Below are 19958 nucleotides of genomic sequence, written 5' to 3'. Positions count from 1 at the left end.
AAAAAAAAATTAATTTGCATCATACATCCAAATCTGCAAGTTCATTGATCTTTGCTAGCTTTATTGGAAAAGTAACTTTCGTAAATACTGTTTACACATAAATTGAATTTTTCTATCAAAGGTTCACATTTTAAATACTCAACTTCAACTTTTTTTTAAATTTTTTCATGGTAAGATTTCCAACCATATGTACTATGCTTTTATTCTCAGATAAATTCTGAACATTTACATCAAAAATGTGTATATGACTAACTATTATAGCTCTTCACGGTTGACCATACCATACCATATATCTGTATTAAATTTAATTCAGGATGCTAAAGCAGAATTATAAGAAACTAATAACCATAGTTTTCTAAAAATTCATCAACATAAATAAAAATAAATATCATTTTATAGTGTAATGAAATTTAATTTTAACTGTGGTTTTAGTATCCATGAAATAATTGGAATATGTTTTTTTTTCACTAGTCAGTCATGAATACATTTGAATGTTTAATGGATAAACCACAAAAATAGTTTACAAAACACAACAGAGTACGCAAATATTTATTATGAGACCATGTAATGTTCATAAGCATGAGTCATTGTGCAAAACGTTTACGCAAATTTAACTCATATATGAATTCCTTTTATAACAATAACTTTTAAAATAAATGCTTCTGTTAATTCTTTCATAATCTGACCAATGATCTGTTATTCTGATTGTCTTGCTCTTTTCTTCTGTGCTTTTCATGTACAAATGCCACATCCAATATTTATGAAAATTTATAAATAAACCTAACATATGTTATGGTCAAGGTGTAAACCTTTCTAAGTTTCATAGATATATTAGTTTGGGATCACATTAGTGGCCTCTCATGGCTATGTTTCAATTAACTAGTAAGGATGTGTTTTTGTAGAAGCTTGTGAAACAATTTTACAGCTGCTCTAATTTTCACGAAATAGGTATCAAACAATCTTATCAGATTCACAAATCTGATAAATTGTTTTTATCTATCATGTACGTAGCAAATTGAATAAACCATAGCGATCGATTATTCATGCACATCACTATTAAAAAGTTCAGTAATAAGAATATTTTACTAAAAATGCTGTGTAAATTATCTAAAAATTATTTACTAAATCGGTCAAGCAGTTGTGTTTAATGGGATTTCCCTCTGTTCCAATCTATCCTTGAATTGCTAGAGTTTTAATTTCATTTACAGTTCTTCATCCACAGTTTAGTTTGCTGTTTCAGTATTATTTCTTTTCCACCATCTGAATTTAGATATCATCCATATGAAAATTATTTTAGAAATTACATTTTATAAACCTTACTGAAGTAAACTGTTGGCACTATGCTAAAGCAACATTTTTAATTTGCAGCTTATATAATACTGAGATTTACAAAATGTTGACGTTCAACTAATATTTTTATTTTTAAATCAAATGGACTACGGTAGATCCAAACTAGCAAATTATTTTAAAGTAAAATTTTTGTCACAGTAGAATATTTGGAAGTTTTATTTAATACTAAAATTTATAATGGATATTTTAATTTTTATTAATTGCCCTGTCTTTTCAGTAGAATTTAAAATATTCAAGATTGTATTTGTGACTCGCTTATATAATATTAAAACAGTAGTAAATAAAATGTTAAACTGTAAAAAAATAAAATAAATCAATTAGCAGCACCATGCATGTATCAGAATTTATATTGCTGGTATTAATTTAAACTAATAGATTGGTTTGAAAATCATTCAATTATTTTATTGTTAGTGAAGTAAATCCACTGCAAATAGAATCATAGCCAAATTATTATAAGAAAGCAAAGCAGTATTCATGTGGCCTTACCTAGTTTTTGATAAATATACAGTAATCTTTTGATATTTTTTCCAAGAAAAAAATAGTCATCAAACAAAATTGTGTAATATAAGCTGTTATCAAATTAGTAAACATTTAATTTATATAAAAGAATATAGTCAGTCTAATCTAATGTTGTTTCTTGTATTAACTAAACCATTGAGTTAATGTTTGCTTTTTGACTGCTCTTTCTCTAAACACTTTTTTCTTTGCGATTGATACAGAAGGCACAATCTTTTAGTAAGGCGGTTAAAACCAATTTAAAAAAATTGAAGTATAAAACTGATTTATTTTAACAAACTAATCTATATGCCTGTATTTTTCCATATAGTTACAATTGATTTTCACCCATTTTTGATATCTTTTAAACAGCTTTCTTATTACATTGTCGTTAAGGCTTGTTTTGAACCAGTTAGTAAAAACCAAAGCCATTCTTTAGTTCATTGACATTTTTTAACTAACTACAATCTGAGCCATTTCTTTAAGTACATGAATAGTAGTAATGTCTTAGTATGAAGTTGAGGCTATGAGGAATTTAAAAAATTTCCCAGCCAAACATTACCAATAATTGAACAGTCATTTGTTGGGTGAGATCAATAATGAGCCATATGTTTTATCTTGAATGGCACATTTAAATTTCAGCGGGGTTTAAGCATTAATTATTAATGCTTAAACCCTGGTGCAATTATAATTGTTCCAGAATCAAAAAGATGGCCTTCTTTCTTAAAAAATAGTGGCCATGATTTTTGGAAAAGTACTTGCTTAAACTTTGTTCAGGGTTGATGAGTGTCATCAGCTGCATCAACTCTTTTGACCGACATTTTGTAGGAAATGCGTGTTTCATTCCCAGTCTTGTCAAATAGCCCATCCTCATTCTCAAACCATAAATTACAAATTTTCACAAACTTAAGCATTCATTTCTTACATTAACTCATTTTCCATCACGTATCATTTATAAATTAATGGTAACTGCTACACTCATGAATATCTGTTAATCTACCTGTGCACATTAGCACCATTTCTAACTTTACTATAATTTGGTCCACAAACTCCACAAAGTTGCTTGCAAATTTCAGCAGTAAGCACCATTGCTTTTTCTAACAAAAGACATATTGCAAAAAATATACAGCAGCTACGTTCTCATTTTGTTGTCATATGTGATTGTAATTTCAAAATGCACCTCTTGTATTTAGAAACACAGCTTTTAGATTTTAAATTATTTCATTCATAATTGCTAGGAAAACTATAGGAGATATAAGGTGATGAAGAGAGAGAGAAAATGTTCCTAAATTTGTAAAACATATCAAGCCATCTGTTCATCTATATTTTTCAAGGTCTAAGAAATGACTATGTTTTTGTTTATTTTTGCATCATAAATATTTGAACAGTTCACTTTTATTTGCAATTTTAAGATATAATAGAAATAAGAGAAAGTGGGAAGGGATCTGCCATATAAAGGTAACGGAGTGTGTTATATAAGGTGAGAACTATACCTCTGACATTAGGTTGTTCCAGCTTTTCAGAGAGTTACTTTCAATTAATGACATTGAAATCTGCATGCAATCAACTTACGTTGTTTTGATTCATAACATTAAGCTTATAAATAATACTTTTACCAAAATTAAACTAATACTATAACATTGTGTTAAAATTAAACTAATACTATAACATTGTGTTAAGAAATATTATTGAGTTTTGATATTATTTAAGTATAGTCAATGAAGAAAAACATTTAGTGTTAGATATTTTACTGGCTAGGTGAACAGTAATTATGATTTTATTGGGCAGTATTGGAAAGGTGAACAGGAAACAAAATGTGGTGCTTCATTGTAATTAAGACTAATGTAATCTGTTAACCAAAGTCTTTGCAAACTGCAAAATCAGCTGCAATACAAGTAACCTTTAACTGTGCTAAAATCAGAATAAATCAGCTAAGTTTTATCCATTAATAGCTACTAGTAACAAATGTGTTACTAGTAAGCTATTAATGGATAACGAAAACACATACATGTCTTGTACATTTAAATAGATATTTTTATAGAAAAAAGTTTGATTACCTTGCAATAGTGTTTAAGATTACCATTCGTTTAAAAAAGAATAGATACCTTATTTATTTGCAAATGTTGAACTGATGAAATTTCATAACATATAAAAATGAATACCATGTTATTTAAGGTCAGCTAGTAAATAAAGTTAAAAAATGTCAAGAAAATAATTGTTGAAAAAAATCGAAATTGAAAAATAATTAAACACAACCAAGGAAAATGACATTTTAATCGGAGAGAGGCTACTCTTGTTGTTTCTTGTTTGATTTTGTAATGTTTATTTTTTATATTTTCTCATTATCAGGAGTTGAAAACTTTCTTCAACTGTACTATTTACAAGATAGGTTGTAAAAATTGGTCACCATTTTAGGGTGTATTTTCTTTTTACTCTAGGAATTGGATGTGTATTTGCGTTAACTATTTGTAATTTGTTGGCAATATTAAAGAATATCTCTAAAAAATAATACAGTTAATTATTTCAGAATTTCTGATTATAGAGTTTTTCAGTAATTTATTGTTTTGTGTCGACAGGTTTCTGAGCTGAATAGAATTATTTCAACAAATGAGGCGGTAACATTAGGTCCTGATGGTAAAATAATTCGAGAAGGTGGTAATAGTGGTGACTCAGCAGCTCCAGAAGAGCATGTATTAGTAGATGAACTGATATGTTCCTTATGTAAGAATATTTTCATTCATTTTTTTAATAAACTATTCAATATAACTAGTTTATATTGAACTAGTTATATAACTAAGGTTATATAACTTAGTTTAATTGAACAAAATTAAGTCAGTTTTATGTCAATCTAATTGAAGATAGAGAAATCATTTGCTGTTTTAAAAACTATTCTCATAATTTTGATTTTAGTCTTTTCCTTAACTAGTTTTACCAAGTAAATTATTTATAAAGATCTAATAATTAATTACTAGTCACCATCCCAACACTGTATACATTACTTATTATAAGTAGAAACCTTTGAAGAAATTAAAAACATGTTTACACTATCATACATTAATGAAGTTATATGATTTAAATATAGATACTCAAAGTAAGTATTGTATATTTTTTGAAGTTCACGCACTTCTAGTCAACATGAATTTACAGGAAAGTATTAAAGTTTTACTTTTTACTTTTGTTTACATAAACATATTGTGCAGTTTTTCTTAAATAATTTTTGCTTACCTCTAATGTAAAATTTAAAATTGCAACCAAATAAAAGGCTTATTTATTTATTTTATTTATGCACGGTAAACTTTTTGTATAATGAGTGGAGCCAAGATATTTCTCCGTTTTGAGAAATTTCATTAAAGGGAATGCTTTAATATGTTATATTCTTTAAATTAAAACATTTTTAAGGTTTGTTTATATATATTATATATATATAGAAAATAAATCAGATTAGGCTAAATTAGGAATACATGTAAAAAATGTTAGAATATAAACTTACTATAGTATTAGCAGAGAACCTTTTTTCTAATAGATTAAACATTTAAAAACACTCTTATTTAAATACAATATTTAAAAAACACAATTATTTTTTCTAAAATTTATGCTTTTTTTATGAACCACAATTTGTATTTAAAAAATCACCAAATTCTATTTTAATTTTTTTCTGTTATTTAATTGAACTTCTCAGAAATCATCAATACAGCAAACTAAAAAAAAAATTGAAATAAATTGCTTATGGTTTGATTGGTAATAATATTCTTGTGTCACATTTTCTACATTCAATCTTGGAAACAGGAATAAATATCTTGGTATCTAAAATATGTTGAAACTAGTCTGATTGTAACCAAAGCTTGTTGGAAGTTGGTGGCAGGATTTTTGACATTGTTTCTTTGTCTTCTCTATCCTGCTATTATGGGTAAGGATGCTTAAATTACAGTCAGTAAATGTCTATGTTGCTACCTTGTCATCAGCCTTTGGATATTAAATTTTAGATAATGTACTTGAAGGCACTATGGCACATTAGATTATTTAATCCATTCATTGAGCAGTAGACTGTCACTTCCATCACCTTGTACTGAAACATTTTTCTACACTGTAAAACTGACATGCTGAAAATTAATGCTTTATTGTTTCAGCTCTGACCAAGTTTTAAAATGATTTAAGATTGCAGATAGCATGATGTAGGTTAAATGTTATTTAATTGTTTTCTCATTCTTCAATGAGATGAAAACTGTATTTTTCTTCTAGAATGGCTCTTAAGACATTTGGTAACAGTAGTCCATTGATTGTAGTACATTTGCAGTGTTGGAGGGTAAAAAGACAATTTTAACTTGTGAGTCCTTGGGGGTCTGAATGTGCTTCACAGTTTTCCAGCAGTAAAAGAATTTCTCGTTTTTAATTCATTATCCCATTTTCATACTTCTTTGAAGATCAGAGCTGTTTGTCATCTATATCTATTGTTTTGGTAATGACTTAAAGGTTTTAAAACATTTTACATTTTTATATTTGCCTATTATTAATAAATGACGTTCTTCAGTTCCCATCACATTGGCAAACTAAAACAAATATACAATTTTTTTGCTTAAATATTTTTTACCTTTAGACTTTAGGGTTTTCTCTGACAGAATTAAAAAGAAAAGCTCCTATTTTATCAGCATTAAAAATATCTTCTTCCTTAAAATTCTTATACATTTTAGGTCATGCGTTTTCAAATAAAACACCATTAACATTTATTTTGACATCTTTTGCTTCGCCATTAATTTTTCCAGACATGAAGTTGTGACATTTAAATTTGTGCAGTCAGTCATTAGAGCCTTTAGAAGTTTCATACTCAGTTTTTAACAAATAATTGTGTTTTAGTTCTGAAACCATTGAAAGACTGCATATCAAACATGATAGTACACTTATACTCACATTTTTCTATAGTTGTTTCCCTCATGTTGCATCTTCAGTAATTTTTCTGTTGATCTACATTGTTCCCTCAGTGCAGAAAACCAAATTAAAAATATGACAAACAGCAATTTGCGTATTCCTTTTTTATAATGCCCAAATGATTATAATTTTTTTTTTACAGAAAAAGTTTTACATTTGTTCATCAAGATATCAAAAAAAAACCTTATCGTTAACACAATTAAAGAATAAGGTAAGGTGTAGAGTAGTAGTTTGCAGTATTTGAAAATACAGTAACTACTAATACTAAATCACAGGTTCAAAATCATAATGATAACTTTAAGAGGATATACTCTTACTGGCCACTACTCTGTACCATACGGCATTGAGCTACCTTGTCACAAGAAATTGATGAAAAATAAATAACACTTATACAATATTTTTAGTCATATAATACCGATGAGGTTATTAAGACAAATTACAAAATTCAAGTCAATATGCATCACCCCCATGGATTATGAGCTATTCAAAGCAAAGTGTACTGTGCTCTTGAGTTTTCAACCAGCTCTTATTATGTATCAGATAAAGGTTATTTACAAACATCCTAAAAACATTAACTAGCATTTGGTGTTGTATATGACTTGTTTCTATTCATAAAGTTCAAATAGTTTGGTCATTAACCCTCAAAAAACCTGTGATTAAAAATTAATGTGATTGATTAAAAAATAATCTGGGTAGATTTTTTTTTGCCATTATAGAAAAATTTTGGCTTTTTGTTTTAGAGAATGTATTGTACACATTGATTGGTGTAGAAATTGCGAATGAATCAGCCATTTATTGCATTATAGAGAGATTTTCATTATGAAGAGAGAATTTTCTGTTTGAAGGTCATTCACTCTTTTGTCTAGGACTAAATGTACATGTAGACATTCATTCCTTTGTTGAAATATTGTAAAACATTTTAAAGATTCTTGGCATAGAATGAGTTACCACTTTTATTAAAGAATTAAAATAACGTTTACTAGCCATTATTCTTCCTCCTGATAAGTTAATCGTATTCCTGTTCAAAGATGATGAAGCCGGTATTGATTGTTTGTGGAAGTTAAGTAATACTCCATTAACTAGTGGTTGTGAAACATTATAAAGTTGTTTGACTTTATTATTACTGATTCTAATAAACAGGTGTTATTTGAATTGCTTATGAACAGGTGCTTTTGAACTGTTAATGAAATGATCAAGTTGTTGAATTTGGATATTTTTTATTTTAATTTGCTTCCTTTTAACATTACCTGATCAGGTTTTATGGCATATGTCTAATTATCACAGTACTTATTAAAGAACCATATTCAGTAGATACTTAAATAAAGGTGTTGAGTCTTTAGTATGTGTGTGTGCATGGTGGAAGGGTGTTTGTGTGCGGGTTATGTTTGTTGTTTTTATTGGTGTGAAGATGTTGTATAGTGCGTGTCAAGTATGAACATTGTGCAGTGTATTTCATTCAGTAGTGATCGATTTATAATCGCAAATACATAATAAATTGTTGTTGTGCTACCAGCAACTCTTTTTCTTGTGCAACCACAATATAAATTATTGTCCTCCGAGCCGGGTCATAAAGGTCCAAGGATGTGCAAAATATTTATCAGTGTTGTAAAAAACTTGTGAAATTCAAACAGTTGTACATAGTGTAGGTAGTAGTGTACACTCGATCGGTATTGAGTGAAATGTGTGTCGTTACCCGAGCATCGTATAATTGCCAGACCTATTCATCAACCTCAAGTTGACCCCAACAAAACAAACCAATTACATTTTTCGCTTACACATTCTAACCTTTCCTTGTTTACAATCTTGACATTCATTTAATTTTCAATTTATCCGTGTAACCTTGACAATATTAAGTCAATTCCTGTTCCATCTAATTATGTTATTTTTGTCATTGTCTCCGCCTGTAAATTAATTACTTCAATGTTAGAAATTGTATTAATTATTTTATCGATTGTACTAGGTAATAATAATATTAAACAATTATTAGCGTTAGGCATCAGTATGAGTACTGTAATTAAATAAATTATAAAATTTCAAATTCAGAAGAACTGAAGAAAATAAAAAAAACAACATGGCGTAATTAAAGGTTGCTTCACATGATTAAAAACTTATGTTGACATCAAAGCCAACCGTGATGAACTAGGCCAATTAAAGTTACATTTTAATGAAATTTAAAGAATGCTGGTCCGAATTCGATTCTGTCCAGACTCATATCGAACTATTAGAAGAGTCTACTTCTGCTTCAGACTCTGAACTCGAAGATTTTTAAGTTGCATATTTTCAATTACTGTAACATGCATGAAATTTTATTGAAATAAATTCCAGTAGTGACAAGAAGGTACTACCAGTAGTTAATGAAAGCATTCAACAAAATCAGTTAGGCCCATCCATTAAATTACTCACTATTAAACTGCCTACTTTCAGTGAACGTTGCGAAGATTGGTCGTCTTATTATGATACATTTAATTCTATTATTCATGTTAATGAATGTCTCGCTAACATTCAAAAGTTTCATTACCTAAAATTCACACTAAAGGGAGAAGCTTCACAAGTCTCTTCAATCTTTAGAGAGTTCTGAGGGCAATTACGCAATAGCATGGGGCTTACTTAAAGAAAGATATGAAAATAAACAATTTTTAATCATTAAACATGTAAGTGCATTGTTTAACCTGAATAAGTTAGAAAAGGCATCATCAGACAATTGGTTGATGATACAGTGAAACTTTAAGAGTGCTTTTAAATCATTAGGCCAGCCCACTGATCAATGGGATATACTAAATTTACACTTAGTTACAAGCAAATTAGAGTGACAATCCGTGAATGGGAAACCAGTATTAATAATGAGTTACTTTCTTTTGATGAATTAATTAAATTTTTGTTAAAAAAGTGCCAAACGTTAGAGGCTATTGAAAAGAAGCCTGCAATGCATTATCGAAATATACACCTCCTGGTTTTACAAATCGCAAACGAGCCATCATAAACCCAACAATCAGACATTTCGGGCACAATTAAGTTATACTACTTCAATTAAAACCTGTCAGGTTTGTAACAAATTGCATCCAATTTATTAAGTGAAAGATTTAAAATGCTGATCGTGAGAAAGAAATCAAATAATTAGGTCTCTGTTTTAATTATTTGAGTTCAGATCATCATAAAATTAGTCAGTGTAAGTCAAGTTCTTGTAAATTGTGCGGTAAGAAATACAATACCTTGTTACACTATTCTAAAAATTCCGATAATGCTGAATCAAGTGCAAATGGTGATAATACTCAAATTCAGTGTACAGAAGTATCAACCTCAAATTTAAACAAGGTTCAAAATAAACATCAAATTTTATTATTTACAGCATTAGTTCATGTTTCTGATTGTCATAGTAGACCTAATTTGTAGAGTCCTTTTAGATTCTGCATCTCAAGCGAATTTTATAACTGGTGCAATTGTGAACAAACTGGGTTTGAAATCCAACCAGAATTTATCCAGAAATAAATGGAATCAGTCAGTCTTTAGCTAAGGCTACGTGTTGTCTCCAGTGTGTTATAAGTTCCAGATTAAATTCATTCTCAGCTGCCTTAGATTGCATAATTCTTCCAAAAATTACTTCACCATTGCCTACTGCTCCAATTGCTAAATCTGAAATTCAGATCCTGTCAAATTTAAACTTAGCTGATCCTCAGTTTGTTAACCCTATTGATATTGATCTTCTCGTAGGAGCCAAGTTATTTTTCAATTCGTTATGTGACGGCAATTTAAATGCATTGGGAACTGATCTTACCCTGCAGAACACAGTCTTAGGTTGGGTGATATCGGGAAAATTTGAGCTGAACAGATTTTCAGCCAATCCGAGCATTGTTTGTAACCTAAGCACTGAAGATAGACTTAATATCTAGATACAGAGATTTTGACAGACAGAAGAGCTTCAGGAAGCTGACTTACAGAATCAATTATCAGAATGTGAACAACATTTCATCGAAACGGTCATCCGTGATTCTGCAGGAAGGTTTATTGTCAGACTCCTGCTGAACTTAGGCTGAGCACTGGGAGATTCCAAAGAAACAGCGGGCAGAAGATTCAAATCACAAGAAAAGCGACTTGCTCAAGATTCTTCGCAGAAGGCTAGATATATTGAGTTTATGAATGAGTATGAAGCGCTTGGTCACATGATTCCTGTTTCTGATGATGTGGATCCTATGGATCATACAAATCTTCAAACGGTATCTCTGTAAATGACTTGTTATTAGTAGGGCCAACTGTGCTGGATGATTTATTTTCAATTTTACCACGGTTTAGGAAGCATCAGTTTGTGTTTACCGCTGACATTGAGAAAATTTATAGGCAGATTAGAGTGCATGAATCTGACATCAATTTGCAAAGAATTGTGTGGCGATGCTCTCCAGAAGATACACTTCAAACCTACTGTTACATATGGAATGGCAGCAGCTCCGTTTCTTGCTACACGATGCCTCAACCAACTTGCTATGAAAGAGAAATGGGACTTCCAAAGGGGGCTGAAGTTGCGCCCTCAGACTTTTATGTTGATGATTTACTGATTGGACCAGATTCCATAACAGACGCTACGGAGATTCAGGATCAGGTCATCTAGATGCTTCATCATAGTGGATTTGAACTTAAGAAGTGGTGTTCAAATGACACGCAGTTACTTCAACTCATACCTGAGACTCATCGACACAAAAATTTCACTGTGCATGAAAATGAATTTACAAATATAAAAACACATGGTGTCACATGTGAACCAATTTCTGACCAATTTTCTCTATCTGTTAGTCGTGTTCACAACAATCAAAAGCTTACTAAATGTGTCATTTTATCAACAAAATTTTGCAACATCTATGGGAAGTGAAGATTGGTTGGGACGACCCTCCTCCAGAATCTGTACAGACATCTTGGTGCCACTACTATGAAGAATTAGGCACCGTCACTTTATTTAACATACCATGAAAAATTTGTCCTAAAAATTTCATTGATGTATAGTTATGTGGATTTTGTGACTCATCAGAGGCAGCTAATTTATTATATGTTAAATTGTTCTTAACTCACAACTCTCATCCATTTGTACATCAGTGTGACCTGATCGCAACTCCTAATAGAATACAAAAACTTGTCAGCCAGTCGATAATGTCTTCATTTAATGAATGCTTTTCTTTAGTTATTGCAATTTCTTTCCTAAGTCCTGTTTTCTGCAGCAGTATCATTTATTGGGGAGTTCAGTTATTAATCTTAGCAAATAACTTCCCTGTGAAATTTTCTTCTGTATGGACACTAATAATTTTAGTCAGATGGGAACAATTTTTTTTACTATAAGATTAGATTATAGTATTTAAATAAAAAGATAATCACCACAGAAAAATTCCATTCTTTCATTTCTGAGGGAAATTTTTCCTAGTATTGAGTTTCCTGAAAGTATTCCCTATATCAGTTATTTCTTTCCTTATCCTATAAAGTTTCTTTTGTGCAGATATAAGCTCTTTTATATATTTCTGTTTTCCTGGATAAACCTCTTATCATATTTATCAATTACTTTTCTATTAATTCCTGGCTTTGGTGAGAATTAAACTTTCTGCACTCATTTGTAAGTAGATGAAAGAAATTTCATAGTTATTTCTTAAATTAATGAAAATTCATAATTTAAAAAAAACGCTACTGAAGACATAAATGACTTTTACTGAAAAAAGTATGAAAAAACTAAGCTTATATAAAATTGTGTGTGTCCTGAGGATAAAGAAGTTAGAATTCAAAACAAAAGAGAAGTGAAGAAAATGATTTTTATTTATTTATTTTTTTGTAAGGTACATCAAAAGGAAAATTAATCTCGTAAACCTGTTTACCTACACTGTACAGATTTATTAATCCAAATAAGAATTTATTTATATTTAGATATATATTTCTTTTGGTAGGTGTAAATGTACTTAAATGTATGAAATGTAGATGTAAATGTATAAAACTTGTGCTGTTTTTTATCACAATGATTTTACAACCTAATTTTCAAGTTTTTGTTATATGGAAAAATATTTACAAATCACAAAGTGTGTTATTCAAATTTATGGTTTTGCATTATACTCATATGTATAATAATACTATGTCATTCATCATACTTCTTTATATCTACTTTAAGTCATTCATGGCCACTTCTGATTTTAAGCACTGTGATTAGTTAATTACACGGATAGATAAAAAAAATGTTTAATGTTTCTCTAAGTGTGATACAATTTTTTAAATTGCTTTTTTGCCTACATTACAAATCTGTAAATACAATTATTCTATCACCCTTAGTTTAAAATAAATTACGCTTAAAAAAATTTAAAGGGAAAGTATAGTTAAAATTGTAAAATTTATAATTTTGCATGGCCATACCTGTGTTCGAATGATTTTGCTGATGCTTTTCTTTTATAAATAGCCTCAGGCAACATCCTGAATTAATGTCCAACAATAATCGGCTAGCATGTTAATATTCAATTTCCCTTTATAGTGGCTTTCTATCACCGAAATGTCATGGAGGAAATGTTCATGTTCGTCACTTATGTCTCCGAGGTTGTCCGCAAAAAAATCCAGATGTGAGTGGAGGAGATGTATTTTTAAAGACATATTACATCTCAGCTCTGTACGAAGTAAGATGTTGATGGAACAATATCGTCGTAATTGCCAGATGTTTGTTTGCCGAGAAAACTTTCGCAAACACTTTAAATGAAGCCCAAGCTGTGCCTTCTACATTGCTTAACATTGAGTTAATACATCATTTTTGACCAACTGTATTATTTGAGGACCAACAAATATTACTTCTTTAATTTTTCCTTTACTTACATTCAGAAATTTCTGCTTAATGTACAAAAATCCAGGACTATTTTTTTCATTGCTTTTACAAAATTTTTCATTTGTCCTAGTTTGATATGGAGCAGGGGTAAAAATAATTTTTTTGGGTTCAACTTTTTTGGCTTGTGAATAATATTTTTCCCATTTGGAGGTTAAGTTGTCTCGTTTCTTCCACTTTTTGGTAACATAATGTTTATCCCTACCTTGGCTGTCCCATTCGCAAAAAAAAACACATGTACTTTATGTAGCCTAACTACATACGTAATAAAATAGCTATAACTTTCAAATCATCACATCATATATCTCAAATTAATACCATAAGCGATTGTTACCATATGTAGTAGAACCACTTTTTTACTTGGATGAATCTATGAAAAGGCACCAGTCCTCAGGTTATGCAACATAAGCTCATCAATATTTGTGCAATAAACCAAATTATTTGCATTAATAAAGTACTGAGAAAGTTCTTTTTTGTCTGCTTTGAAAGCCTGAAATTTTTGTATTTTTTTTTTAAAGTAAATTCCAACTTTGCAGTCTTGATTCTAACAGTTCAGCTTAATTTTTTGATAAATGTAAATCCCTAACTAAGTCATTTAATTCACCTTGTGATATAAGATGTGGCTTATTAGAAGATTTCAAAATCAAAATCATTGTTGTCTTCTGCAATACTGCCTGATCTTCATCGCTCCTTTCGAAACATACATTCACAGGTGGCTCAGGAACTGGAATAATTTCTCTGTGAGGTAGAGGCCTGATTACAGATTGCAATGAAGGATATTTTACAATATATTTAGATATTTTAGAAATTCCAGACACACTTGTTAAACAAAAGTAACAATTGGTTACATATCCTTTGGTTCACACCCAACCATAGATACACCAAATGGCAACACCTTCCTTGTTCCTTTCAGCCGTCCTATTAAATATACAGAATAATTAGTGCATACTATATGAGGAGCCCACGTCTTATCCTGATTACCAATTTTACACTTACAGTACAAATGATAGGCCTTTTTTTTATTAAAGGTGTAATGCTTTTTCTATTTGATTTTACAGTAAACTCACCACATACATAACAAAAGGCATCCACATCATTTACACAATTTCAAGACATTATGATACTGCAGTGTTAACAAACTTAAGACAGGAGTAAGATTGAACAAATTTAATTCATTCCTAAATCCAGTACTTAATACATACAACACAGCTGTGTTTTCAGCTACATGTTTTGACCTGTACAGACATGATTAATCTTGTCCATGAAGGCTTATTCTTCAGTATTAGATATGATGTCGTAATATGTGACTATGATATGATTTAATTCTTTGTCTAGTATTGTTTATTTATAGCTTACAAATTATGTTAACAAAGTTAAACAATAAAAAAATGAGCTAGCAAAATACAACATAGGAGCTTAAAATGCTAACTGTACATTAACAAATGAAAAAAAATCCTTTAATTAAGATTTAAACATTTTTTCAAAAATGATGATAGATTCTGATTTTATATTTGTTTTCAGCATCAAAAAACAGATTAAAATCTTGTATCACATGTTAAGAAACAAAAATTATGTTTGTGTTATTGTTTATTGATTTTTTTCTATTTAATGGAACTATACTCATTTCATTTTTTTACTTTCTGTTTAATAACTTGAATAAAATATTTGGCAAAATATTGCTATATTTTGTAGATATATAGAAGTGTTGGCAGCTATGATATTTGTTGTGTTTCTTTGTATTTTAGTTCTTTGTATATTAAACCAGATTTTTTAAGTTTAAATTGAACAGATTAGGCCAGAAATTATTTAAGAACCTTTTTATTTAACAAGCAAACAGAGGAACCCCATACCAAGGAAGTTATACACAAACCACACACTGAACAATCTAATTATGGAAGTCAAAAACCCATGTTATTGTGAATGAGTTAAATAATTTTAAATTGGTCAAATAATATATGTAGTTAAAAGTTTCTAAATTATTAGTTAAATAATTTTATTAGAATCAGCTAATTTTTTGTATTTATTATCTATTTAGTATTTAATATTATGTATTATTTCATCAGTATAATATCAGTGGTATTTATTTAAGAACGTGTCATTTTTTTCCTATTCATCCGTCAGTTAAATTACCTAGTCAACATCCCATATAAGAAAAGTAGTTAGTTTAAAATATCTACGATAATTATTCCTTTTGTGCTAATTTTATAATTAGATGTGATTAACCGATTTGGCAATAAAGATAATTTGTTATCCTGTTTTGAGGAATGATTCATTTAATGGCTTTAATTAGAAGAATTAAACTGTTTTTGATATTTTTTTTGTGTCTTTTGATGAATAGATAGAAAATAAGATCATTCATTTTTAATTTAATTTACTGTTTTAATTCTCTTTCTAAATGCTATTGTTAATTCCATATTTTCTTATGTATTAAGTTCCCAGTTTAGTTGCCTAGAAATTACTTGTCATAAGAATTATCTGATTTTTGAGAAATAGAACAATGCAGAAGGCAACAAATAAAAAAAATAATAAAGCTGCTAATTTTTCTGCTTAGTATTTTTAGAGGTACATTTTTAGAGTTGCATGTATTTTAAAAAATGTAGTTTAGAAAAGGAAAGCAGTAATGTAATGTGTAGAGGGGATCAAAGTTATCTTAGCGTAAACACAACAATGTGCAGTAAGTAGAACTTGTAATGTTTGTATGGATGTGGTAATGTATGTTTGTATGTTTAAGGCGACCATCGGTAGTATTCCTGTCTAGTGCAGTGCTTTGTTTGGTTGTAATAAAACAGTATTGCCTTTTGTTAAAACAGTATTTGTCCAATACTCCTTTCACAGTGTAAAAAGTTAAGTATTTTCTATACTACTTCTGTAGTTTGTGTGTTTTCAGTTAGTATTACTCTGTGTAGAATTACGGTGAGTAATGTCTCAACCAAGATCTAATTTTAGATTGGAACGGAGTGGCTATAAGAAGCCAGACTAAATATATTATAATGAACATCTACAGAAGAAAATCCCAATATGTTACGTTCAAAAATACAAGCTCGCATCGCTGGTTTATATAATATATCAGTTCACATGGTGTGAAAAATTGTAACTGAAAAAATAAACTTGGTGAAAATGAAATTTTACTATACCAGGAAAATCTGAAAAAAGAATAAAGAAAAAAGTTATTATCTATGATTTTCAAAGATGTTCATTAAGGAACATTGTGTATACTTTTCATATACACCATAAAAAATTACTGATGTTAAATAACTTGTTAGCGGTTTTGAAACAGAACATAAAGATTTGGATTTTGAATTTACACGTGAAACGTTAAGAAAAACTTTACAGAATATCGGTTTTAAGTGGTCAAAGACTGCTGATAACAGAAAGTTATCAGCATACGACATTCCTTTAAAACTCGTAATTTATTTGCCAAATTTACAGAGATATAGAAATGAGGACTGAGTAATTATTTTTTCTGACGAATCCTACATTTATTCAACTCAAACAAAAGATTTTGGTTGGACTTATGACTCTATTCATGGTTAAGAAGAAACCTATATCTAAAGGACAAAGATTGATAATGGTGCGTGCCAGAGGTGAAACTGGAGAAGTCCCTAATGCTTTTTTAATATTAAAATTGGGTCATGTTGGGAGATATTTACAGTTGGATAAGAAATCAACAAAATCAGAATGGATAGAAAATAAGAATAATTCCATTCTGTTTTCAGAAGTGTGGAGTGCATTCATTGAAACTCTTACAGTTTGTTACTACCCAGTAACAAAAAAGTATTGCCATAAGCAATAGCTGTTTGAAAATCTGACAGTTGATGATATGTTATAACCCATAACAAGGCACTCATTAATATGGCCTGACCAGCAATAATGATTATTTTTTGTAATAGATTTTTTAATGATAACAGAGAATGCAAATAAAATGTATTGTTTTTTTCATATTATTTACTACCTTAGGACCTAATAAATATTAATTATAAATTATTTTAGTCTGGATCAGCTTACTGTTATATGATAAAAAATATACGTTATGTACATTTGTTAAAGCATCTCAAGATAGGTAAATACATAACCCATCCAACTGCAGTGATGTTAGGTTGTAAAAATCCTTTTATGTAGTAAGTACTTAGATCTGACAATGAAATTTATATCCAGGTACTAATTTAAAATTAGTTGCTGGATAATTAATTAATAAGTAATATAATTAGGTAGAAATTTAATCACCTTGAAGAAATTAGAGAAGTTAATTTAATAACGAATGTGGTGTACATATACAGGTGTATCACGAAGTTCTTCTAGGACTTTCATAACTATTCTACTAGTGAAAATAATAGGAAACATTCTTATAAACATACGACATAAAGTGCTATTTTTGTGAGTTACGGCTAGCGACTGAAATTTATAGGACGTTAATTAAGGGGCAAAATTAGTGATTTCTTATGGTTTAATAATAAAAATCTTATAATTCTTATAATTTAAATAAAAAACCTGAAAAATTGAATAAAATAGGTCCCAGAACCGTAACTGCAGTTGTTTTTGAGTAAACTGAAGTGAAAACCAATAAATTGGGCTAAAAACCCTGATGTTTGATTTATAATAATTTTGTTAAATGGTTAATAAACATATATAAAACTTTTAAACAAATCTTGTAGAGAATTTAATTCTGAACAATATGGTGTAAGATAAGTTGAATAAAAAAGAAAAATTAGAATTTTATTTAGAAGCAGTACATTAGTTAGAAAAGTACTTATTTAATGTGAATAAAAACCGAATTCTTTTTTGGTGATGTGAAAAATTTGTTAAAATAAAATTTTCTGTTAAAAGTTGCTATTAAAAAATGTTATAAACTGGAAATTACATAATAATTATAAAATATAAATATATGAAAACTACTTAGCAATTTTTTTTATTAATATTAGAGATACGATAAATTTGATAAATTATTATTTCAAAGCTGGCAATAAAAAAACATCTGATCAACATGTACAATACTGTATTATTGTTTAAATCATTCTGTAAGGTACATTCAGTATATCGAGTACTGTGAATTTGCTATCTTTAGCGAAGATATTTTGTGAATTTTAATTTGAACCTGATCGGTTTACCATTGAATTAATGCCGTACTTATTTACAACAGAGGAACATTCTGATATGGTATTCATTTTGGGTGTGTAATGATAATGCAACAATAGAATATGAAATAAGCTTTCTGAAACGCAGGATTTCAGATACCAAAATAATTAGTGCGACTTTTTACAGACTGCAGGAAACAGGTTCACTACCTAGTATTCGTACAAAGTGCGAAAGATCTGTCCAACATGATGCTGTTATTAATAAAATTTTATCGATGTAGTTCAGCATAGTCCAGGCGTCAGAATACATATCTTTCTAAACAGATCAGAGTTTCACACCTGATGATTTAGAGGACACTTAAAACAAGTTTTATCCTGGCTGTTTTGTCATAAACAGCCAGTTCAATATCTACTTCCAGGAGATGGTCTGCTTCGTTTGGAGTTGTGCAACTGGAGGATTACAAATTTAACAACTCATAACTGCTTTTTTACCGACGAGGCAAATTTCACTTGAGATGGCATCAACAAGTTTTGCAATGAGCGTACATATGGAGAATAAAATGTTCATGAAATGGTAGAAGACAGTTTTCAACACCGATTTAGTGTCGATCTATGGTGTAGCCTTCCTTCTTTGCAATCAGCTGTTGGACATTCATATTATGTGGCTGCTTGAAGATGTTCCACTAGCCCTAAGATACATACTTCCTATATGGTAGCATGTCTCCCCACTTCTCTTATGCTATTTCCATCACTTAAATCATAATTTCCCTGAGAAATGGATCAATCATGGCTCCTGGCCAGCAAGATCACCTGATTTAACATCTTATCATTTTTGTATTTGGGGGTGGATGAAAAATATTATATACAAAACAAATATACATTTTTGTGAGAAATTAATTGTCCGCATTAAGGATGCGGCCGTGCAATTTAAAAACAACCCTAAAGAACTAAAAAAAGCAACAAAAGTGATATAGGGATGTGTTGAAAAATGGCGCTTTCATTTTTGAGTATTTATTATAAACTGGTACCTATAATGCACTTTGGTCAAGTGTACCGTTTCTAAATAAAATTCAAATTTACTAACTTTTCTTTGTTTTACTAAACTTACCTTCCACCATTTTAAGAATTAAATTCTTTACAAGGTTTGTGTTTTTATTACCCATTTAGCTAAGTTATTAAACGTCAAACATAAAAATCAGGGTTTTCACCTCAGATTTCCCAAAAATTACTGTGGATACAATTCTGGGAACTATTTTATTCAATTTTTCAGGTAAAAAACTATAAGAAATCACTAA

At 29.5% G+C, this 19958-nt stretch overlaps 1 protein-coding gene across 2 annotated transcripts in view; it reads left to right on the top strand.

Moving 5' to 3' along the window:
- Window positions 1-19958, top strand: part of LOC142334293 (uncharacterized) — a 187374-nt gene that overhangs the window by 63249 nt on the left and 104167 nt on the right. For both annotated transcript variants that reach the window (XM_075382215.1, XM_075382216.1), the window contains exon 5: window positions 4422-4566. In XM_075382215.1, the coding sequence (XP_075238330.1) occupies window positions 4422-4566 (145 nt within the window). The remainder of the gene's footprint in view (window positions 1-4421; window positions 4567-19958) is intronic.

The sequence above is a fragment of the Lycorma delicatula genome, chromosome 1 (genome assembly GCF_047948215.1).
Source record: "Lycorma delicatula isolate Av1 chromosome 1, ASM4794821v1, whole genome shotgun sequence".
NCBI lineage: Eukaryota > Metazoa > Arthropoda > Insecta > Hemiptera > Fulgoridae > Lycorma > Lycorma delicatula.
Note: the sequence above shows the minus strand (reverse complement) of the source record. Positions and strands in the feature narration are given on the sequence as shown.